At 46.5% G+C, this 25813-nt stretch overlaps 1 protein-coding gene across 6 annotated transcripts in view; it reads left to right on the forward strand.

The window, feature by feature from the left end:
• The window catches only part of LOC108003627 (protein nubbin-like), a 109792-nt gene that overhangs the window by 6266 nt on the left and 77713 nt on the right, over positions 1–25813 (forward strand). For 4 of the 6 annotated variants that reach the window (XM_017066026.3, XM_017066024.3, XM_028669626.2 and 1 more), the window contains exon 2: positions 19298–19333. The exons of the other annotated variants lie outside the window; for them this stretch is intronic. In XM_017066026.3, coding sequence (XP_016921515.1) covers positions 19298–19333 — 36 coding nt within the window. The remainder of the gene's footprint in view (positions 1–19297; positions 19334–25813) is intronic. 6 annotated transcript variants of the gene reach the window in all.

Raw genomic sequence — 25813 nt, forward strand, 5'->3', positions numbered from 1 at the left:
CGTCTCGTTTCGAATTTAATTCCCTTTTCGAGAAATGTTGTTCTTAACGCGGTAATTATTAGAAAGGGGAGGGAGGAGGGGAGGGTAAAAGTCGTCTGTTTATTGTTCGTTAGCCGAACAACGAATCTCTCGGCAAGAAAACGAGAAACGTTGGAGCTCTCTCGAGTACCGTCGGATCACTCGCGTGCGGAAAATTGGACGGTCCCCCTTTTTCGACTCGTGAGAGTACTCACGATTCTTCGTTTCCTTTTTCTCTCTCTCTCTCTCTTTCTTTCTCCGCTTTCATCCGTGATCTTCATTGATCTTCGAGTTTCGTGTACGACACGACGACAGTTCCTCGAAGTCGTTTCTCTCAACTTCTCTCGCCCGCCGAAAGACGTTCCTTTGTTATTTTAACATTTTCATTGCCGCGTGTCACGAACAGCCACATCGTTTTTCCATAACGCATTGCCCCCTCCTTACGATTGTTCACGACTAGATCATCGATATTCTCGCATCATCGTTTAAAATGGAACGTGGAAAATTGTAGGAGCACCAGGAAAATCGATTCGATTGATTTCTGAGAATTTAATAAAATACAAATTTTCGTAGTTACGTAGGTAAAGATAATGGGTAGAATTAAGTGGAATTAAATGTTGACAAAAAAAGTATCGATGCCCGGACAGATACGACAGAGCGTTAGATCCATTAACTTGTTCGTTACGTAATCTCGAAGAGAAGACAAAGATCGGCCATGATCGCTCCAACATCGAATAATCCTAAGATCGAGCGGAGAGACGCTTAAAAATACCCACGTTCCCTATCAAAGGATCATCGTTCCCGCTCATTTCTAGCGTTTCTTGGAAACAAGCGCGCATAACACTTTACCAAACAGCGAATTTCCGATTATTTCTAAATGTGTACTCGTGATCGCAAATATCGTTCGCAAAGAGGCCGATCTCTCCTCTCCGATCTGTGCACGGTAAACAGCTATGTAATCGAGAGCTCGATCTACGTTCTTAGCATCCCTCGCGTTCGATAACACGAAAGAGAGCGGTCGACGTCGTCGTCGTCGTCGTCGTGGTTCGATCAGGGATTCTGATCGGGGGCGGTCGGTTCCTGGGCGACGAGATCGCGGCCACCGCATGCCACGGATATCTACGCGTTTCGAGCAAAAAGAAATCGCGTTTGTTGACATTGCTCATGTCGATCGATTAATCCTGACTGAATAATATGCCGTATTTATTTTTCTTCGATTTGCGTCGCTATCGGGCCGGGTGAAACGGCCTTTTATCGATCTCCAATCTCTCGCTCGCGTCACTTGAGAAATGAAGGCTTGGCTCTCTCTCTCTCTCTCTTTCTCTCCGCGTGTCGGTGCCTCGTCGATAAAAAGACGACGACGGCCGCTTTGAACGCTTGGAAGAGAAGGAGAGAAGGACCGGAAACAACCCGCCTCGGCCAAACACGCCGTGTTTCACGTTCGTGTAAATTTCGTAGGCCAAACGCAAACTCGGGTGAATAACGCCTCCCCTCCCCTTCCTCCCTTTCCATCCAGCCGGAGATCACCTGCTTCTCTCCTTCGAGAAATCGTGGAAACGCCAAATTTCGATTCGTCCCGTCTTCGAGCGAGCCAACCACGGATTAATTCGATCGAGATTACGAAGGTAAATAGGCTTTTGCCTTTTGTTGGAATAATGAAGAGCTTATTCCCTCTCTCCCCCTCCTCGTCCACCACGCTCGCTTCTTCCTATTTCCCTTCGTATTTCGCTCCGTTGCCTTTCTCTCTTGACGGGGATCGGATCAAGATAATCAGAGGCAGATAGGAACACGATGCATCTCGCGAACGCGGGCGCGCGCCCGCGCCACGCTTTTAGCTTTGTTTTCCTAATAGAGATACCCTTAATTTATCTCGTTTTAAAACATTCGTTCATTCGACTAATTAATATAACATGGAATTAACGTCATTATCTGTTCGCTCCTTGGCTTAATTATCCCCAGAGTTTTAGATCAACTCTGAAACGACTGAACCCTGAATTAACGAGGATTTTAATGAAAGAAATCAGCTTCGTTCGGTTTCGGCCGTGAGCCGGAAGCCGTAGCCTCCGTCCTTCCCTTTCTCTCTCTCATATTCGTTGCGTCATCGCACAAGTGTAAAGAAAAAAAAGGAGAAAGACGAAGGGAGGAATACGTAATGTCGTGGCCCCGATTTGCATCGGTCTCGCAGCGGTGTTTCCGATTATAGCCTACTCGGCTTTCGGTATTAGGAACGAGGCGAGGAGGAACGCTTCGGGCTAGTTCTGGCTAAATCCCACCTATTACGTCGCCCCTCTCGCGTGTTGGTTTCTCCCAGGACCAAGGCTTTTGCGGGCACGTGACTCGTAGGCGGTGGACGCAAGGTTTTTTTTATGAAAAATCGAAAGGTGATTTGCATTCGGAGATCGCAAAGTTCGCCGTGGGACGCGTGTCACGCGGATGGAGGAAAACAATGGAAAATTAAGCGCGGCCCCAGACTGTTGGACGCCTCCTTCGTGGAAGAAATTTACTTTTAACTAACTGGGAACCGTTAACGCGTCAGTTTGCCGCGAGGGAATAAAAAGTAAGGGAGAAGGAATAGACGCCGATTCGAAGCGAAAAATCTAAGCGCAAATAGAGGAGGAAGAAATCCTCGTTCGTTAATTTCTATTTCATTCTTCGCATCGAATTCACCCTGTTCGATCATCGACACCCGAAATTGCATTCCAGTGAATCAGTCCACGAATGCAATGATCGTCGAAAGCGAGTCAAAGCGCTCGGAATACAAAAGGTGTAGGCTAGGCGTAGGCGGGCGCAGGCCGAGATCCCAGACGGCACGGGAAATCTCACCTGTTACGTTACACACGATCCTTAGGAGAAGGCCTAGGATACGTGACCCGGGAACGACGGTTCATCGGTCGACGGGGATGGGGATGGGAATGCGGGGATTCCCGGTAGGTGTAGGCATAGACGAAGGCGAGAGGAAGGTACCGAGGTGGGTATATAGGTGGCAGGTAAAGCCGCCGGATAAATCTCACCTTGGATAGGTCAGGTTGGGCCAGGAGGATTCCAATAAGGAATGGAGGACCGTGGCGCAGGGGTCACGTGGCGCGCGGACCTCTCTTTCTTCCCTCCTTCCCTTCTTCTTCCGCTCGAAGAGTCTCGCACGACCAGGTATATATCCAACCCTTTTGCTCTGCGCACGAGGCCACCTTTCCGCGCGTGTATGTGTGTGTGTGTACCAAAAAGATGCGACATACACACGCGCACACGTATACACGGTCATCGACAAATCACCGCGACACGCGACCGACTTTCCTTCGCCTTTCTTTAAACATTCAAGCAACGAAGGGTTGCCGGCGGCCACGTGCCTCTCCTGCACGTGCGCGAGACCATCTTTTTCACCCTGTTTCTTCATCCTGGATGGATGGAAAATTAATAAAGGAGGATTATTCCGTCGATTTTTCATGGATTTTCTGAATGAGCGCGACGTGAGACGACGTGAAACCTCGCTTTCGCTTTCGTCGATCGTAATCTTCGTGTTTTTCCTCGGCGAGCGAAAAGTTCCGCCGTCGTGGCCATAACTCTTCGTTACCAGCCGAGACATGCAAATTATGAGCGGCGTGGTTTCCCCGACGCTGCCACGATACGATCTCTCCTCTCTCTACGTGTTGATGACGAATGCGTCGAAGCCAGACGAGCGATACACGCGCTAGGTACACGTCCTTGCTGCTCGCGGTGCAAAACGAAAAAGGAGATGCACTTCTCTCCTAATGAAACCTATAATGTCACGTACCGCTGCAAGATAATGCTGCAAGCGCGCCACTCCAGCCTTTGTTCCATCTACCGGCTATTTATCACTTATTTTTCCCTCTTTCTTTCTTTCCTTCTACTTTATTCTGTATTATCTCCGAGATAAGTTCCCCCGGTTAATCCGTTTCTCTCGCATTCATATATATACACACACTTATTTATATTTCGATTGAACCGTTGCTTGCTTGTACGCACGAATCATCCTCCTTCTTCTCGTCGTGCTGTTATTTATCTTTCTCATCGCGATGGATAATCTTTCGATCGCGCGATAAAGAATATGGAATCTCGAGTAAAAGTATTACAATTCGATATGTACCTGGATATCTGGTTCGATATCCGCCACGCATATTCATCTCTGATCTTGCTCCATGATTCGAGATATTTTCCAACAATTTCTCTTTTAATCATCCTTCATCCGCGTCTCCTCCCTCTCGTTCCATATTCATCGAATGGATAACCGCAACTCGCGACAGAGCGTGTCTTCGCCGTCGAAGAGATTAAAATAAAATTCATTATTCCAAGCATTGCGGAATTGTTGCGTTTCATTATCGTATATATGTATTTTCCTTTTTTCTCTTCTCCTTCTTCCTGCTTCTTTTTTCTACTCCGTTTCTGATTCCTCCATTTCTCCGCTATTTACCTTCGTTTCTGCAACAAATGGAAACCGTTAATACATCTCCTCCGACTAATATACTCTGGCCAGTGGTCGCGGCTCAAGGAACGTTTGCGCCTAGCCAGTCGGATAAATGATGGAAATCACCATATTCATCGCATTTGTCGGCTGCGTTCGCGAGCTGAGCTGAGCCGTATTTGGTGGCCGCCAATATGCTAATTCAGGACGGATTGGCAGGCCGCCGCGTATGCACGGCGTTGGAAAGGAGCGGTGGTGGAGCCGTAATCCTTGCGCTCTTGTTGCGGTGAATAATATCCCGGGACGAGGTGAACCTTGTCGCCGCCAAGGTGTTTTCGCCGTTCGATCTTTCATTGAATTCTTATTGAGCCTCTCGTTAAGCCTCGCGTCGCTGTATACATACATCTTTTTTGCGCTTCGCGCTTTAAACGTCGGGAATGATTCGAGAATCTCTCTCTCTCTCTCTCTCTCGTCGGCGGAGTGACGATGTCAAGGAAGAATTCCGCCTTTGAGGGACGTCGTTCCCAACCTTTTAAACGTTCAACCTTTGGAGGAGAGTCGTAAACTTGTATCTACTGAATTACGATCCTCGCGTTTGCGTTTGAGAGATTTAATTAATTGGCGGCTTTGCGCCAAGGATGGAAAGGAAATAAGGATTCCGAAATAATATATACGCGGGATATGCGCAGAATTATAATCGTTCAAGTTTATTGAATTAAGTATCGATAGATAAGGTGAATCGAGATATTTTATGATATTCGAGAAAATCAGTGTAAATTGATTATTTTAATTCAACCGCGGAGGTATCGGATTATAATTAAATTATTTAAGAAAAATGAATTGCGATTCTCATCGGTTCAACTCAATTATAATTAATGACACGTCGATTGCTTCGAAAAAGGAAAATCAATTTCGCTAAATTCCGATTTTTCGATTCTTTTCCAACTCGATCGATCGATCAATTAAAATGAGGCGATCCCTCGAAAAATTCCAAATCCTATCTCGCTAGATTTTTCCATTATACGTATATCGGCCAATTTAACTCGTAGTATGGAAAGTAGAAAGGAACGATACGGGATACGTATCTCTCTTTTTCTTTTTCGTTATTCAATAGACCAATTATAATGGGCGGCCGTTGTCGGCTATCTATCGCGTGTTGCGCAAAGACAAATGTATTTTTGATTAGTACGTTGGCGCGCGTTCATTCTTTCCAATCATAGAGAATAAGAAATTACACGTGGAGGCAATTTAAATAACAACGAGAAACCATTGATTCCTTCATCCTTCTTCCTTCTCCCCGCCACCTGTTAATCGATCTCTCGGTAAAGACACCGCCGTTTCTCACGATTATATTTCTCGCCGGATGACTCGGATTTTCCAAAGCGAGGCGATTTTACATCTCCGTACGTACATGTCCGTACGCGTCCCTGACGCGCGATCAGCGGCTGCTTTGCCGCGTATCGATCCTGCGGGATCCGTGATCCATCCGCGCGGAATGGAAGGACGAAAGTGGCAGGAAACGGTGAATCGGCCGATTCAAAAATTGCGAAACACCGCCGGATTATCATCCGGCGGAATTCGTTTGTAATCCTTATGAGGAAAGAAGGCCGCGTCGCGTCGTGCCGATTCCACAACGATTCCTGGAAATTTCCCGTGGCCTTTATTAATTTCGCGCTCACGTTACGTAACACGAAAAACGAGCTGACACTCGCGGAAATAACTCGCACGCCGCACGCGTTTCGATCGCGTTTCTTCTCCTTCTCCTCTTCCTGCTCCTCTCCTCTCCAACCGGAGAATCGAATATCGTAATTTCGAGATAGCGCGAGAACTATCGATCTATCGATCAATTTGCGAGTGAAGCGGCAAAGTGAACGGTAAAGCGATTGGTGTGCTGCTATCGGTTACATTGATGGTTGACATGGACGTTGACGGTCGTAATCTGTGGCGATAATTACACGGTCGGGTGATAGATCGTTGTCCGCGCTTATTTATCCCGCGGAATGAAATATCGTCGGGTTTAACATACGATTTAATTAAAATCTCTCGGCAACCGGTAGCCGGTCGTTTCGCTTTTTTCTCCTTTTTCTTCTTTTTTTTTTCTTTTTGCGCCGAGATGGATTCCTCGGGGAAATGGCGGCGATTTCGTTCTTTTTCTTTCGTTTTTCTTCTTTGCCGCGATAATCGGTTTCGGAGCGGTGGAAATCGGCGATGGATCAGAGGATTTCGCTGCTTTTCTTAATAAACGAGCCGACTTTCGTCATCATTTTGCCGGCCTTCTCGAAACCATTTTCTTCTCGTTTCGTGCGCGTCATATATGCAAATTTCCTCGAGTCCGTGAGCGGATGGATTGTCGAGGATGGACAGGTGGCAGGCTGGGATGGAGCGCGCGTAACGAGAAAGAATGGAATAGAAATCGATAGAGAAACGTGAAGATTGATCGATACCTCGACTTCGAGGCAAATAAATAAGATAACGATGAATAAGAAATTATTAGAAAAATTCGATATCTTTGTTCGAATATTTTATACGATTTAATTATGCAACGACTTGACCTATCTCAGATTGATCATCGATCGAGCGACCTTCATTAATCGTCCATTTGTTATCGAGGAGAATTACGAAAATAAAGAATTACGAAGAATTATTAATAAAGAGCATCGTTTCTTCGTCCCCCAACGATAATATCTGGTTTCGAAACCAAGGGTTTATATATATATATAGCTGGTTTTATTATTCTCTCGCCTGTTTCGGGGCCCACACGATGATTACCGCGTTGATGCGGATTTAATTATATTGTTTCGTGTAAAGCCGGATTCAGATCGGCCCCGTTAATGAGCGATTCCAATCGAAAACTCGCCGGCGAATCCTTTAACTTCCCTTCGAGGTGCTAATTAAAAAAGAGAGACTGGCAATCTAGAAAAGTTCGTCGCCTCGGGACCATCTCCATTTATCTATTTGCCAGATGCAATTGTCCGATATACTTGAGAATCTTACGCATGGTTATCCGACAACGTCAGCCTCGCGTTTTCTTTCAATCCTTCGTGTTCCTCCTCGACGAGAGAGAAAGAAAAGAGAGACGACACGAAACGTTGAAAATACGAGGTTGTATCGATTATCGCGAGAAAAAGAGGTGCGTCGTCGGTGGTCGGTTTTCGAATTTCGCGGTATTATCGCGAGCCGGCGAAGGAAAAGGTGGCTCGTCGACGAGAGAAATGGCGACACGCGAGCGGAGGAGAAGGGAAGGCCCCCGCAGGATCGTTTTAAGCAAAGATAATGCGAGTCGTCGGGGAGAAACACGCGTGGCTAATGCCCGGACCCGCTTCCTGCCTCATGTATTCAAATTAAACCGCGCAACACCGTCATGGAGCCGGTGATGACGATGGTAATGGCAAACGAGACGCCTGTGGACGCCTTTCCCTCCACTGTCACTCCGGTGGTGGTAGTTCACTGCTCGATCGTTCTAGACCACCTCTCGATGACTGTGCAACAAACACGCGGCTAATGCGAAATTCGCTCGCAATTTGTAGCCCCGGACTGTGCAATTATGCCGTTATACACGTTTATATGGTGCATAAATTGTCGCTTTAATCGTCCTTGATTGGACCGAGAAACGGACGGGAGCTCGAGAAAATCGATCGGGGATGATCGAAAGGATTAATTCGGGGGACGAAGAAATTCGTGTCAATTTTATTAATTACGATTTGCTGCTCGGTTGCTGATAAAGATATTTACTTTAATAACTTTAAATCGTCGGTTAATATTTCGAAACTTACGTTCGATATGTAATAACAGCTCGGTTCTTTGAAAAAAAAAAAAAAAAGAAAAAATCACAAATCAAAATACGTATGTAAATTCTACTTAAATATGCACGTGTAGAAACGTTCTTCCTGTTACGGCGGATGTTGTCCATTAAATTAAAAAACATTAATGAACGACAGCCGCTGTTGCGAAAGATTATAATAATCTTCGTTTTACATAAGTTTCAATTTATTCTTTTTCTTTTTTTTTTCCTTTTTTTTTAACGTTAAAACAATACTCGACCTCGTCTATATTCGCTACGCTTCCCCGCGATCTACTAAATATCGGTAACATCGATATCGGTAATAATTTAAAATTTTTAATTCGCGATACTCCAAAATGCATCGCGATCCAACATCTCGATCCACTTGTTCGAGCCACTCCTCTCGATTATTCCGGACGAGAAGGAGGAGAAAGAAAGGGGGAGATCCGTTTCTCAGGAATAGAGGCCGTCTCTTGCTCGGTCGGTCGCCGCTTGGTGACAGTCCTGTTTCAACTCGAGTTGCGTAATCGTCGCCTCGCTTTGATCCGAGTCGATATTAAAAGGAGAGCCGTCCGTCTCTCCTTTGAATAAAACCTGTGCCTCGGGGTCTTTGACTCCGTGCAAACTTTTAATCCGTCTCTCCCTCCCTCCATAATCGTTCCGTAACAGGCTCGATCCGTAGAAACGCGACCAACGAGCCCGGCTCCGAGTCTTCCCTCTCCTCCACCCGTCGTCCTTCCACCTTTTTCCCTCCCTTTTCCCTCGCCGCTTCTTCGTCTAGCGCGCCGCGATTCCTTCCGGAATTACAGGTCGCTCATTCGAAGGAGGGAGGGGAGGGCCGAGGACGTTTCTCGAGCGACATAATTAAGAGAGAGCCCCTTAATGTAATTTTAATAACTGGTTAAATAAACATAAGCGTAAGCCAGGCGTAATTTGAATCCGGATGTGGCACGATGAGCAGTTTCGATAAAGGCACAATGCTAATGCCAAGGCTTAGAGTAGGAGAATTGCATCGTCTCGCAACCGTCCGTTTTCTCCCGTCCCTTGCCCCCTTGCGAATTTTTTTCTTCCTCCAACAACTCCTCTTACCCCTTTCCCTTTATCTCTCTCTCTCTCTCTCTGCCTCTCTGCATCTCTCTTTTTCAGCGCGCGTGGTTGCGTGCGGTGCGTGCATGCGTGCACAAGCATGTTATTTCGCAGTTTATGCGAGGTATGCTAATCCGAGACGGGGCCATAAGCGCATCGAGCATTCCCCAAATCATGAATAATCAACTGCGTTATTTCATTTCTTCGCCCTTCTTCGCTCTCTCTCTTTTCTTTTTTTCTTTTTCTTACACGCTAATTGCCTTTGTGCGCCGTCCTTCTTTCTTTCTTTCTCTCTCTCCTTTTCTCTCGAAATATATATATATATATATATATAAAGAGGAACGATCTCAATTCTCGATCTCGCGATTACGATAACGCGCGGAATTGATTCTTTCAGCCCACCTCCTCTCGATAAGAATCCATAAGAGTTGGAAGAAAGGGGAGGAGGAGAGGGGATATAAAGCGGTTCGATAATCTTTCTCCCTTCGCCCGGGACAGGAGTAAAGGGTTAATCCCGCGTCAATTACGCGCCAATTAGCACATATCGCGGATTCCTCCCTTCTTCTGCTTCTCCCCCCTCCTTCTCGTTTGGGATTTTACGACGCGAAAGGAATCGGGATATTTCTTTGCATACGGGATTATTTAGATGCTCGCCGGATATTATTATGTCGGCGATAGTTGGTTCCCCGCACGGTGTCGGGGAAGAGGAAGACCTTCGACGTTTTTGCTGGAGCGACACGGCATTGCTGAACGTCGATAAAAATGTTTCTAAGACGAGAGCGGCTATCTTCCGTTCAAGGATAGAACGGATGGAATTTCTTTTGCGTGCACTGTCACGGGTGTACGACGATAAATATTTAAGAAAAGAATGCCGATTTTTCCCTGTCCGATTACTTTTTCCTTTCCACTTCGAATTTCAATTTTCCGAACATAATTAAAGACTGTGCAGTTCTATTTTAAAAAATGTTATACCTACGTTGTGTCGCAAATGTGAGGAGACGACACAAAGCGCATGCTGCTGCTGTAAAATTAAATTAAATATGTAAATTGCAATGAAATGGCGGTTGGATTTTTGAGAAATAATTTTATTGCCCATAAGGCAAAAGATTGTCATTTCTTCATGAGTATACTCATTATGTACAGTTAACAGATACTGCGTTGCCTAAATGTGTGAACACTCGATTCAATGTTGTGTCACATGTGTGTGATTTATAGGTAATTCTTCGTTATTTCAATTAAAAAATTTTAACACTTATTCCCGTTTACTATACAATATTTCGGTTTTTCACATTAATACATTCCATCTTAGATTTTGCGACTCTACATTAAGAATTTACAACCATGCAAATGAAATTATTGATCGTTTAGATCCTTTCTCGGGTTCCATTTTCAGATAGAGATATTTTCATTTTATTTTTCCTTTATAATAATTTTACAATTACGCTGTTATATTAAATTTTTGCTTTCACTCACCGGACGCATCGGAGGGAGCATCGGATTTCGAATGAAATTCGGCAATAACTATAAACTGTCAAACTGGAATTTTTTTATAGATATTATAATTTGTATAATCTTCTTGAAATCCGGTTATATCCACCGGTTATATTAAAATTACAATTATACGAACAGATACACATATTATCTACATATAATAATCTCGATGCGCGCAGGTGATGAAAATTACCATCACCGGCGAAATTTCCAATTAACAAATTACAAATATATATATACATACATACGATGCGTATTTCCATCCCTTCCGCTTTTTATCGAGAATGGAATCGTCTTTGGATACGAAGCGAGGACAGGTTTATTAATTAAGAATGATACCTCGTCGTTCACGGTGGTCCAATTGTTCCGCTCGCCTTTGTTGTTTCCTTCATTTACGTAACATTACGAACCCCGACGATTGCAACAGAAATGTATACATAGACAAATGATGCTACTGTTATTATATATATATATCTGGTGCGCTTGAAGCCGTCTCGTATCGGGCATAAACATCGGTTTTACGATCTAGATGGTCGTTGATTATGCGGCCGTGTTCGTGCATTAAACCCACACTGCATAACGCGTATTCCGTTTACCTGTGCTTCTCGCGCTCGCCTATTTTGCGCCTTCCCGTCTTCTGCACGAACACCGTGTGACATTTACCCGACGCCTCGTCCAAGAAATATTTGGATACCCTTCCTTTCTTTTCCAATCGAAAATTACTTTCACAAAATTAAGAAACGATTTATTCAAATTACCGTCTCTAACGCGTGCGTATTTTGCATTTTCTCCACTCCATCCATCCATCTCTCGAATAAATAGAAATTGTTAAATCGCTCGAGCAGGATAAAAGGATAAGATTTTTTCTTTTTTCCTAATTTCTTGGAAAGAAAAATGGGAACGATGGACGATACTTACAGGACCGATATGTACAGTTCTGTTTCATAATCGTTATCACGGGTGATGGTCTTGTAAAGCGGCGTGTATCATCCATAAACATAAAATATCTAACAATGTTAAGATTACTGATTACTGACGTTCGTGCACACGTTAACAACGCTTGCACACGGCGCGGATTACGTTACTCTTACGTATATACACACACACACATGCCGGATTTTTCTGATGCGCCGATGTCGACTCCATCCCCCTCCCCCTCACCCCGAGCCCGCTATTGTTTACGCCGCTTTAATTAGCCCGTTAATGCGACCGGGATATAGCCACGGGGCCCTTATCTGATACGTTTCCGGCGAATCATGGGAATTATTTCCGCGGCATGCAAATGCCAACGAAAAGGCGAATCGAGTTATGCTTCCGGCACGATCCCGCCGGACGATAAAAACGAGCACGCGTGACTAAGGACAAGCGTTTCCATTCCGCTTACGGTGATCCAATGCTCGCATTCGTTTCCTATCGTTCCGTTATTTCTTTTTTTTTTATTTTTTTCTCTCTCAGTCGTTCATTCTTCCTGCAATTTCCAAAACGAGAGAATGGATGAATGGATGGATAAATGGAAGGAGTTTACTTCTCTTTGTGGGATGTGTGATTCGTATCAATTCGGACGAAGAAAATCATCGGCCAACGAATAATGCAATTTCTGTTATTTTGCTGGAAAAATATCCAATTATTTTCAATATATATATATATATGTATACTCGTACGCGTAATACATTACGAACGATATAAATATCCATTTATCGTATTCAAGGGAATATTATTATTCCAAACGACGATGGTAAATCTTCACGGCGAGAGTTTGACAGACTAATGGGAAAGGAGATCGGCTCCCTCCTCCCCCTTCCTCTCGTTTGATTTTGACATTAGGAAAGCCAGGCACGGGATTGAAAAATGAATTCGCTCGTCCCTCATCGTTCCAGTATCCAGTTTTATTATGATGGCGCGTTAATGACCGAATCAAAATCGGATAGATTAAGAGTGGGACAATCCGAGACCCGCTTTCACGCGGCCGAGCGTAACGCCGAACGTTAAAGGTTGCTCAAAGGACGAACGGTTCTCTATTTACATCTGCGTGTTTACGTGTTCAACCGCGATTAAAGGCAGCGTCGCGCACGGACAAAAAGAGAAGGCCTGGGCAATTAGGAGGAGGAGGGGGGGGAGGAGAGCTCGGTCGAAACTCGGCTCGGCTTCCATTCGCACTCCCCCGCACACTTGGCTCTGATCATATTTAGGATAATTTCAGCCGGAATATTATCCACCGGGCTGAGTATTAGGCCTGACTTAACGAGTTAAGCGTGCTTAACGGTGCGTTGAGCAGTTCCTTGGGATTAACTGGCCGTGCCTAAACGCGCTAATACATTACTGTACCCGGCCCGGCTTCAGAAAAGACAGAGGTAATTAACCCCGGTGCCATGGGTAAGTGGCCATATTTTAAGGCCCGGTTGCACGTGTTGTCCCCTCCCCCTCCCCCCTCGTTACTTCTTAATCAATTCATCCAACGACTTCATCCCAACTCGGGGATAATCTCGTTTCCTTTTTCTTCCTCGCTTTCTCTCGGCGTGTGTATCGGCCGATCGCTTTTCAATTTTATAAAAGGAAGCCGCTCCCGTCGGCTTCTTCGTCTCGTTTCTTCCACGCGCACCTGATTCATCGTTCTCGCGTGTGTACGACGAGGTGTACGAATTAAATTCGATGTAATTAGCTTGCGAAATAAAAAAAAAAGGAGAAAAATCTGTCAGATATTATGTTGCAGAGAAAATCAATATTTCCATTTTGTCGTTTACCAGGACGTTCATTCTCGTAATTACGATTTTCCAAAGCCTATTGTTTGCCTCCTAATTTGCGTGTGCGGCTAGGATATTTAAATTAGCAGATAATAATAACGTTAATCTTTGGTTACCTATCTGTTAACGAGAGGCAGAAACAGGACACAGGTTTTTCCTCGGATTCGTCTTCATTATCTCAGAAAATTACCAGACGTTTCGCGCGTAATTGACGGAAAATTAATCCCGGGAATCCGTCTCGTTTCTCTCTCTCTCTCTCTCTCTTTCTCTTCTTTCTTTCCATCTTGTACATTTGCTCGCCTGAGTTTTCGCTTTCAGCCGAGAGAATAACGTGTTCGTAATTTGCATCGCTTAGGTATGTTAATAATCCACGCTCACGTTGAAGGAAGGAAACGTAACCGAACCGTTTGTGGAAACAGCGAGGATGATTTTTGCATAAGGGAAAATTGAAGTATCGTAGAAACTCGGCGCGCGCGTGAAAATCCAGCAAATTGCCCTTTTCCGTTTCCACGTTTGCTTTTCTTCTTGCGCTCGTCGAGAAGGAAAAAGGAGAGAAAGAAGAAAAGAAAAAAGGATCGAGCATTTACCGATACTACTTGTGCTTCTCTTCGGAATCAGAATCACGGCCGAGAGAGGAGGATCGATCTCTGTCCCGGGATGGCGAACGATCGTCGAAAGGAAGTTTCCTCCTATTGTCGAGTCTCGCTAAACTCACCACTGGCACGAAATGCGTGACTACCATCCTGGTCGTTTACCTTTTTTTGCCCGGCGTAACTCTCATTTTGATCAATTTGAGTTTTTTGCCGGGCCGGTGACTTTAGCCAGGCCTCATCTCCGCCTCGCCACCTTCTGCGCCACCATCCTCATCTCCTCTTCTCCCCTTTCTCCCATTCCTTTGGTGTCTTTTCTTACTCTCTCTCTCTCTTTTTCCTCAGTTTCAAACCTCGGTTTCTTTCCTATGATACCTCTCGTGTACGTATACTACATCGAACTACGTCCCATTCTTTCTTTGGATCGCAATGATTCATTCCACTTAGCGATGACGTTTTCTTAGCGACGTTCGAAGAGCTGCTCAACACCGCGTCGAGGTGACGGATGGATGGCCGGGGGGCCTGGCTGGACAGTCGTCCCTCGTCCGTATGTATTCACGCTTTTCTTTTTCTTCTTCCATCCTCGCGATTCTACGTCGCCTCGATCCACGTTCGCATAGATTTGACGGGGGAGAAATTCGTCACCTTCGTCCCGCTTGTTCCCAGCCGAGACTTCTCCGGGGCACGAGATTAAGTCGAAGAAAATTGAGTTGGAAGGAAATGGTTTCGGAATCCATCCTTCGAACGGATGGACACCGAAAACGAGAATACGGATCTCTAAGATCCTCTGTCCCTTCCTCCCTTCCTCCCCGGTAATTAGCGTGGTCGTCAGGGACGCCACGGGGCCTTTCACTGCGCGAGAAAAGACGAGTTACGATCTCTTGATTACTAAATATCCACAACGAGCCTCTCGGCTCTGATTAACCGGCACGTCGACTCATCGGGACCACCTATATATAAAGAGAATGAGTCGAAACTTTATAACTTCCTCGTGGGACCATATATAAATATCAATGCTGCGAGATTATTTTATGCATATATATATATGAAAGAAAAGGTTGAAAATATACAACGAGACCGTCAACGATTAATCCTTAAGGATCGAAAGAAAAAAGGGAGAAGAGGAGAAAAGTAAGGTGGAATGTTCCGTATCGAAAATTACATCACGGGTGGTCCCTAAATGGTCCCCGGCTCGTTCGGATCGGTGCGAAGCTGTTGGATCTCGCGTGGCTAATCGTAGAAATCGTACGTGACCGATCGTCGGCGGCCGATTCGCGCGGCAAAACACCGTGAACGGAATCGTCCGCGCGACGATCATTGTCGCGTGTAACTCGCGCGTCGTCACCCAGCCGTGCACGTACTCCGATACCGATCCAATACCTGTCTGTCGATCGATTAACACGTAACGAACGTCTGTCGTTCGTTATCCGGCGTGTTAAACGACACGGTTCGTCGATCTCGTTCGTGGGATACGTTCGAGCTAATTTGCCCTCTGAATAACGCAACACGAAGAAAACGCGCGAAACATCCTCGCCTTTGAAAAAAAGAAGAAGAGAGAGAGAGAGGAGGATCACAATTCTCCCCATTATCGCTTGTATTAAGACGAATCTTTTGTTCGCGCGCGTTGGGAGCGATTCGGTATTCCAAAGGTTGATGAACGAGCAGGTTTTGATGATGCGATTCCATCAGAGGAGAGGTAATTACGGTTACCGTGCGCGATCGTTGAAGATTGCGCGAAATTATGGAACTCGCGTGATAAGTTTCTTCTTTCGAGGTGTCGTTTCGATAATGAATCGAACGATGGACGGAAGGAGATCCAGGAAGAGATGGCTCGGCTAATCGACGACTGTGGCTGCTTCGATAATGCGACCATCTTACAGGTGATTCGTTCAGGAGTTCACGAACAATCGGTGAACTGGTTAGATGCTTGTTACCCGAACGTGATCAAACTTGAGGAATCGTCGATACGTTTCCGATCCAAACAACAATTTTCCTCCCCGTGAAAAGCACGGATCGAATCGTCGGAAGGGAGAAAAAAAGGAATTAATCGGAGAATTATTAAGGAAATGGAAGCGGCGGGTGCAAAAGATCCATTCTTCCTTATTCTCCGTCCCGCTCCTCCACTTGCTCCCTTCTCTCACGGTCGGAAAGGAGGGGAGTCGGAGAGTACAAACGCATCCGCGCTCAGGGATGATTAACAACCCGGGGCCCCGCCGCATATCTCCGGGCCCCGGACGGTGCTGGCTAATCGATTAATGTACGATATCGAACGCGCGCGTCCCACGGGCCATTGTTTGTTGTTAATTACACTGATACATCTATTCGAGAGCGGGGGATGGAGCCCGACCGCCCGTCGTCCGCCATTCTCCACGACAGGATTTTGAATCTTGATCTTTTTGACACGTACCTCTTCGTCTCTTCCCTTTTCTCTCCATCCGGGGCTAATTGCTATCGCAAAAAAAGGGGGGGGAACGTCGATGGATAGACGAATTGTTCTTCTATTCCTTCCTCTTCCTCTTTCGATCAACGTTTAAATTTCCATCCGTCTTTTGCCAATCGCGCTAAGATAATGATTGGTTAATTAAATGCTTGTCGGATCATTTTATTAATCTACATTTGCTCGATCTAATCAGAGAGACTGAAAGAAAATGGAGAACTCGGATTAGTGATAATATTTGAATAACGAATTATATATATATATATCTCCAGCAAAGAATAGAGAACTTGGAACGTTTTCAACCGACTTAAACCGGCTTAAGCCGTTTCGATGGATCGGTCGAGAATACAGTTACAATCCCGCGAAAGTAAAATCGGACGACTTGGGTGTCGTTAAAATTCTCGATTTCGAAACTTTCGTCGTCCGGATAAATGGATAAACCGTCCAATCAAGAATTTTAAACGCAAGAAGGAGGAAGATGCGAAAAGAGGGAGCTGATGACGCGTGGTCTCCGTCTCGTTAATTATCCAGTGCGTTTGCCCAGGCTCCTCCCTCTTTGCACGCCGCTATGGATGGATGGATTGCTCAACACTTGTCACGCCTCGCTAATTAACATTCAGTCATCTCCCTCTCGGAAGTCCCTCTTACACCCGGCCCCGCCACACTCCTCTGTCGAAAGAGGCGAAGCCGCGGCCAGGTGGAAAGTCGTTTAATATTTATCGACTATCGCGTGCGACCCCGTTGGCACCTCCAGGGCCCAGCACGAATTAGAATTCGTGGTGGCGCGCCGCTGGTTCGCGGGAAATATTAGAATACAACGCCCGACAACCGATTAAACGAAATGCGTTTCGCTTTCTCGCTCTCTGTCAACGATCTCTGTAAACTCCTTCCTTTTTGACTTCTTTTTTTTTTTCTTATTATCATTATCGAACGGAAGTTAATAACATCGTATTGGGAAAATGGTTTTGTCGTTAAGTTTGATTCTTTTAGATTGGAATCCAGCGTTTTCGAAAAGTTGTTATACGGAAAATGTAAATTATATAATTTTAACGTCTCTTTTTTTTTAGAAATTCTTTTAGATCGTTTTTATCACGTTATATACATCTCTTGAACACGTAGATTTATTATAGATCGAGCACGTTCGTTCGTATATATCGTACAAAAGAGTAAGTGTTCGCTTTATAAATAAATGAAAGAATAAATGCAAGGTATCGCGTTTAAACGAATTCGTTTTAAACATCTTGGAAATTATCAATAACGTTATTTATTTGTTTATCTTTTCTTTTTATTATAATCAGTTACAGCAAAGAGATAACAAAACGAAGAAAAATGAAGCAACCAATATTTCTCGGTAATCGGAAACAAATATTGATAGATACAAAGACATTTCCGGAAGCTAAACTGATTTGCATCGCGATATGATTTAGTTATTAATCGATGTACGATGGACACGGAAGAAAATGGAAGACCACGAGAATAATACGAGATGGAAAGGGAATCGTCGAAAGTAAGAGCAAGAAAATACATATAATGATTCGAATGAATGGTATTGAGAGTCGCTTTCGTTCTGACCAATGTCGTTGTTCCATCGACGACAGGTTCGACGGAATACCAGATGCAGAATGTTTTGTCCCGTCGAATCTAATCTTTACTTTCGATCGCACTGCCAGCCGGACGACCCTGTCCATTATTATACATCCCTTACGTGGATGACTGGCCATGTTATTTCCCGAGAGTTATAAGATTCAACTCTATACAACAACTATATATTCCTTCTATCTTATCGATTAAATTTTGAACGAACGATAAACGATTGAATACAATTCCACATCCTTGCTCGCGATACTTGATTAAATATGTATATTCTTTAGAGAAAAAATAAATACAGTTTGCCAAATTTTATTGTTCCTGCACGAGGCGTGAATTCCGAAGCGCGATCGTTTCATTAAAAATCTTCTTGTTCCTTTTCCACGACCAACACGTTTAGACGGATGACGCGTACGCGCCATCTAATGAGGCCGTTAACACTCACCATCGAATGAAACGTTTACGATATCCGATGACCTACCAGCTCCCATTAGTCCCTCGCCGATCGCCTTGAATCACAAGCTCCAGGCTAGGCCTGACCTAGCACCTGTCGCGTCCATGGACGCGGAGCGGAAAACTTTTCAGCGTGGAAAAGCCGGCGTTTCGATCAATATCGATGCTCGACTATAATTAAATGATTCCGCGAAACGTTAAATATTTCACGAGCCTCCCGTCCATTTCCAATCGAGCTTGAAACATCGTTTCCTTCGTCGGAGCGTTTTAAAATGCAATTTTAAGTAAGAGAGGAAAGTTTTCGAATTTTGAATATTTATACATATCATCGTTACGCGGCGAATGAAGATATTACGGTGCATAAATCGATGGAATCCTTTCGATCGTTAAAGCGTTAAAGTTAAAATTGCGAGCCTCGATCCGTGGCCCTTGCCGAAATTGCTTAACCACGGCACAGTCCGAGGGCCGCTTGTTATTAGCGCTCCAACGATGGCCCGGCTCGAATCGAACGCGTGTATGCAAATTGAAAAAGATAATTACGGGGGATGGACGACAGCGTGTCATAAGGGATCAGGGTCGTTTTCGAATTGTCTCGGGATACGAGTGGTTGTTATTCGTTTCCCTTTCGTGTAAGATTATTCGTGGAGCAAAAGAAAGGGTTATTCGTCTGACACGAGATTTTCTCCTTTGTTTCAGACTCGTGCGAGCAGCCGATCGCGGATCGACCTTACGGTAAGTGAGTCACGCATCTCCCTTTGAGATTGTGCGTATATCTATGGTAGCGCACGCGGTACGTTTCTCAGAAGGAAAAAGAAGAAAAAAGAAACGGACAAGAAACCTCCGCGCGGAGGGGAAATTTCCCTCCGCTCCTTCCTTGTTACGTTCCTGTTACATTGACCGATTGGACCGAACGGGAGCGCGGCAATTTCATACGATTGCGAAACGATCGCGATGTAACGCCTCCTCCCACCTCCGCGACTCGAAGGTTTCCTCCTTTTCTATTTATTTATTACCTGGAAACCGCGGCCAGGTTTATGCAAACGCGTAAATTAGATCGGGTTCCTGGAAAGATCGTTTCAGATAGAAAGTGGAAACGTTTTACGTTTCTCTCGCTTTCGACGTTTCGAATCCGATCCGCTCGCTTCCTAGAATTTCGTGCTTGTTCCAGAAAAGTTTTTTCTTCTTTTTGGAAAAAAGGAAATGCGAACTTTTTTCCTCTTTTTTTTTTTTTCAACCGGTGACTCTCGATCAGCTCGAAGAATTTGGACACCGTCCGATTCGATTCGATTCGATTCGATTCGATCCGAGGTCTGTTCCCCCCTCGTGCCCCCGAAGGGATCCCATTTGGGGTGTTGCTGGTTTCCGCCACCTTCTTGTTGACATCAAGCCGGGGACGTTAGAGGGAGGTAAAAAGTCACGTTGCATCCGGTCGCCTGTCCTCTATGCCACAAGTCGTAAAATTCAGCGTTATGCGATTCGGGGCCTGGTGTTTTGTCCCTCTTTCGAGATTATGATTACTCCGCCAGCCACCGTGGCTAATATCACGCAATAAGCACGCTGCGGACGAGAGAGAGCCCCCCTCTTTCTCTCCTTCCTCCTCCTCCTCCTCCTCCACTTCCTTCACTTCTTCTTCTTCTTCTCCTTCTTCTTCTTCTTCTTCGTTTTAACCTCTCCTCCCCTCGGTTTCGTCCCTCGTTCTGCCTCCTTTCCGCAGGTATATAATATGTGCCACCAAACTCGGCTCGGTGTAAACGGGTATCCCGGTGGAAATGCGTGAACGGAGAAGAGAGGGGGGAGGGAGAAAAAGAGGGAGAAAAAGAAGGGAGGAGAGGTCCATCAAACGAGCCGCAGGACCCTGCGAGGTCATCCTAACTTTCCTGGAGCGACTTCATCTTCACGGTCTATTCCAGAGTTCGAGGACTCTGCTGGAATTTCACCAGTCACCCTCCTCCACCTCCTCCTCCCCCTCCCTACTCCTCTCCCTCCCGGTATCGCGGCCCGCGGCTATAATTTTTATTATGCGCTTTATCCTTCTCCCGGGATATTTGCAACAACCGGACTCGAGCCACTCGTCGAATATTTATAGGACGATATAGGGTTTTACTATGGCTCTTATCTCTCGTGGGGAGAGGGGGATGCTAATGCAAGAAATTTCGCGGCCACGGGAACAGGCCGATGAGGAAATTTTAAAACTGTCTACGAGGGGATCGATTAAAACGCGTTTATGAAATCTTGTCTCTCTTGGGGTCGAGATTAAGGAAAAAAAAAGAAGGAATGGAATCGTTTTCGAATTTATCTAACCGCTGAAAAGTCTTTATTTTTCTTCACTTCTTTTTTTTTTAAGAGCTCGAATAGAAAGTCGTTCTTAAAGCGATCTTGTGTGCTCATTGCGCCTCGTATACGGAAGGATTTTTATTCGATAATAAAGGAGGGAGAAGGAAGGAGAGGACAATCCAATTTAATTTCATCAGCTAACACAGCTCCACATTTCGAGGCCACCGAGATCGTCAATCGCGAGCGATGACGAGGCGCGCGTGTTGTGAAAACCGCTTTTCGAGTGGTGGTTGGCGATTTTTCGACGCGACGAGGATCAACAGGTCCCCCTCCCCGGTTATGAGAGTGTAAAACGTTTCGAAGCCAACCCCTCGAGGGGTATGATTCCTCCTCCTCGGCGCGAATCTCCCCGCTCTCGAAAGGGGCGAATCTAGTCCGCGGGGGGTCCCTGTGTCAAGATCACCCTCCCCCTCCTTCCTCTTCCGCGTCACGTAGCGCATGTCCTGAGCTGGGGGAGGGGGATGGCCTACGACCCCAGTCACGGGGGTGGCTGACAGCCGATTAGGACAAGATGGAGGGAGGGAAAAACTTAAAATAACATCGCTCGATCATCCAGGGTGTCTTCGCCGACAGCCGACCGAGCTACTCTCGCATTCAACCGAGTCCCCTCCTCGCTTCGTTCACGCTCCCCGCGACCTTCTCAGCGGGTATCTTCGGAATCGAGGTTACCATCGCGTCTCTCTCTCTCTGTCCCTCTTTCTCTCCAGGACGATCCCTATATTCACAATTGACGCGAACTTGCACGCGTATTATTAATCGGGCCCACAGGCAGGGAAAACTGAAAAGAAAGATCGATTGTATCCGTATTTTCGTAGACACTTTTAATTTACGAATTATTCGAGTTTTCGAATTGAAGAAGGAAGAGAAATATTTCGCGCCACGATTTTCTCTTTCGAGAAACGGAAAGGGAAAACTCGGCGGCCGAGGTGGAAGTTGAGCACCTCTTCGATGCTCATTACAGTGTGTCCCGCCCCCGGCTGCGGGTAATCAGGGTGTGCGGGGGAGTGAGAGGGCGGGGGCGGTGGGTGACCTCGCCCGGGGCCTTCACCCTCCGCCTCGCCATTCTCCTCTCCTCTCGTTCGGCACGGTGGCTGACTGCCTTCCTGCTCGTCTCCTTCTCTCCTCTCCTCTCCGCTCCGCTCGAGCCCACCTCCTCGTTCCTCCGCTTTCGACTACCTGCGCGAAGGTGACGGAGGAGGGGCAGGGGGGAGAGGGGCACTAGCGACTCTCCCGGTTCCCTCGAAATCGCGACCTTGCCGGTGCTTTGCATTCGACGTGCATTCTGCAACGAGACGTCCCTCCCTCTCCCCCCTCTCGTCCCATTTCCTTCCCTACGCCCACCGATAATTGGCGGAAGTTGTATGCGGGCGTGCGACGCGTGAAACCGATGGAATGTCTCCCCTCCATCGTTTTAATCTGTTCCGCCGTTTCGATCCTTGGCAGAGATACGCGTCCGTAAGGGGGCAAGGATCGACGAGATTCGAGACAGATTGTAAATTGTTAAAGACTTGCGATCTTTTGCTAATCGCTTATTCGGGAGTAACATCGAGTGATTAATTGTAGCTTAACGAAAGAAATTTTGTAGAAATTTTGTTCACTTTTGTGATAGAAATTCATCAACGTTTGAATGGAATATTTTATATCGATAGACCGGTTGAAAGTTGGCTGAGAAGCATGGTGAAATGGTTAGTTAGACCGGCAAACAATACGAACGACGGACGATTAACCCCGAGCGAACGGTGAACGAGGTTTAATGCGGCGGTGCGGCCGCGGAGAGTTGGTATTTTCAAGATAGGGAGGCCAATCAGTGGCTGGAAAGAGAGAGCCACCGGCTATTTGGCCGCGAATAATAATGATTACGGGCGGCACTGTTGGGCCAGGAAATGGCGTTGGCAGATGGTGGGCCAGGGAGGTGAAATTTCTCGCTCGGTGGTGGTGAACTGTTTACGATTTACGCGATTGGGAGAGAAAGACGAGCCCGCGAAACGAATCCCCCTGCCCCGTTTCGAGGTGAAAAAGAACGTGCTCGATCGTCGTTTTCTTCTCTTATTCTTATAAAAAGGAAAAAGTAAAAGAAAGAGGAACGATTCTCGAGCGTGAGGTCGAGATCGTTGGTACGCAAACGCGTCTCTCTCTCTCTCTCTCTCGGCTACGATACAGCAAGGATTTTACTGCTTCCACCGAGGCCGGTTCCGCGAATAGCGAGAAGACCTGGCTGCCGCGGTTGAAATTACTCGAATTTTATATGCACGTTACACGATCGTTTTCCAGGAAATTTTTTACAACCACATCCACGTTGCGTCCACGGAACGATATACACTACACACTTTTCTCCGTTACGTATCGGAATGCGCGGTGGCGAGCACTCGTTTATCCCGTTACAGGACTATTTCTTTCCTCGGCCGGCGCAACAACCGACCCCGGCCCCCCGCTTTCGAACCCGTTTGATTGGTGACGGCGAGGAAAAACGCGGCCGACATGTCGTCCACAAGGGGACGTCTCGCGAGCCCTTTGACTATTCCGGGACGCTGCTCGACTCTCGGGTTCAACTGGTCTGGATGCTTAGCCTCGAACGTCTACGACCGACCGACCGACCGACCGACCGTCTCGCTCGAATCGATCTTTACGAGCTTCCTCGACCGACCAATAAACCCGGCGGAATTCCAATCGTCGTCGCGAAAATTCTATTCGCCATCGCTTCGAGCGGATCCTCATTTTCCGGAACGTAACGATCCCCGAGGATTAATCCGAATCTCGAATCCATCGTCGTTGAAAGCCTCTCGAGCTTCTTCTTGTTAATACACTCGCGCGGAAATGAGAGAGAGAGAGAGAGAAAAGGAAACGTTCGTCTTATCCGCGATGGATCTTGGGCCTCGTATTCGGTGCTCACCTTCGTCACCTGATGTCAGTAATATAGCGCGTGGAGAAGAGGCTACCTGAGGAAAAGGTAGCTGGAAAATCTTTTAAAGTCTCGTCCATTTAGCGACCAGGAAATGGTCGTTCGGGAAGAAATTTCTAATATTTTCAACGCTTCCCTCTATAATTTGTTAAATTTCACGTGTCTTGCGGAAGGATTCGATACGTAAAAGAAGGGAGCATCTCCATATTTGTACACGAAACCGTTGGAGCAACTTTCTCGATGGATAAGCGAAATTTTTATCGAAAACGATTCTATCTCGCATTCGCCCTGATCGGCGGCGTCTTGTTAATATTGAAAGGAACCGAGGAGGGAGGAATGCAGAGGTTTAGATCAGAATTTCTTCTCTGCACGGAGTTTTTCAATAGTGGCGGTGGCTGGTCTCCTCTTCCACTAAAGGAACGCATGAATCCGGATTCATGAATGAACTATGCGAGGAGAGGCGAGCAACGAACCGGCGGGAGGACTATTATTTAGCATAGCCACTTTTTCTACCTCGTCGTCCAGCTCCTTGTGGCGGCGTTGTCTTTGTATCGGGACGATGACGGTGCGGACTATCTGGAGCAGGCCCTCTCCTCCCAAAGAGATCTCACAACGTAACTAATGGACGCAGACTCTTTTCCGCTCCCACCCTTTATTATTGTTATATCGGCCCCTGCCACGGACTACTTCTGAATGTTCATCTAATTAAATTGGCCCAGGATGAATTCTCGGAAGAGAATATTCTAATTTCCCGCACAAGCTATATTATACCGTTCCTCCACTCGCAGGGACACCTCCACCACGCCGCGTTAATTAAAATTCAATTTTCAACGCGTATAATCCAATTACTCGCGACACTCCAAATAAAATTCTACCGATCCCCCATCGATCTTCCCCCGAGAAGAGAAGAAGAAGAAGAAGAAGAAGAAGTCGAATCGCATCGACAGTCGAAGAGGGTTTCCTATCGGGATCCGTGGTCACGCAGTTGCACGGTGGTTGATCGTAAGCCGGCTCCCCTCGCGTGGACCTCGTACAGCGAGGCTAATCGACGACTAATAAAAGGCGGGCCGAGCGCGAGCGGCCCGGGAGCCCGGCAATCAAACGAACAATGACACCGCGTGCTCGCGCGAGATCCTCTCCGCGTTGTTGCCACGGTGGACATTTTTACCGCCTCCTCCCCCCTCGCCCTCGTCAGGTGTGCAACGAGGGGGAGGAAGGGACGAAAGTCGAACGAAGGAGGATTCGCGAGCAAAACTCTCCTTCTCTTTCTCTTCCCTTTCGAGTATTTACGAGCTGGAAGCGCCATCAAAAATGGTGGCCGGGCCGCTTCTTCGAGGCCCCCACACGTGGGAACCGCTCCGCTAGATCCGCTCCGCTCTTCCGCTTTTGATGGATTTTTCTCTCTCTCGGTTTCCTTCCCTCCCCCCCTCCGTATATTCGCCGCGGCTTTTTTTGCAAGCGGCCCCTTTTGACTCCGTATCGGAGCTGGCTGCTCGAAATGGAGCCGCTGGCGCACAGGGCAATTACAAAGCCGAGAGCAGGGAGAGAGAGAACTCGGCGATGGACGGTAAGGAAACGTGGAGTGGACAGTTCGCGGAATAGGAGAGAGAGAGAGATATAAAGGGGGCGGGTAGGAGAAAGTGAGGGAAATCTTTTATGGGGATTAAAAGTTTGTTCGAGAGAAGGGAAGGTTGAAAGGTCAGGTTGTGGAAAAAATCAATCGATCCTTTTCTCTTCTTTTCTTTTCTTTCCTAGTTTCCAGAGTTATTATGTATATCGTCGACCGAGGAACAATTAAATTATCGATCGGTTCGAGCAACCGCCAGCCGATCGTTTCGCTTGAATTTATGCAGGGCCGGCGCTGGTGGTGCATCGACGTTCGCACTTGCACGTGAGCACGAGTACACGAACACAAATCACGAGGCGAAAGGCCTCCACTACTGCCTACGCCGGTAAAAGTCGAGCGTGTTGCGGTTTTC

This window comes from Apis cerana, linkage group LG4, assembly GCF_029169275.1.
Source record: "Apis cerana isolate GH-2021 linkage group LG4, AcerK_1.0, whole genome shotgun sequence".
Taxonomy (NCBI): Eukaryota; Metazoa; Arthropoda; class Insecta; order Hymenoptera; family Apidae; genus Apis; species Apis cerana.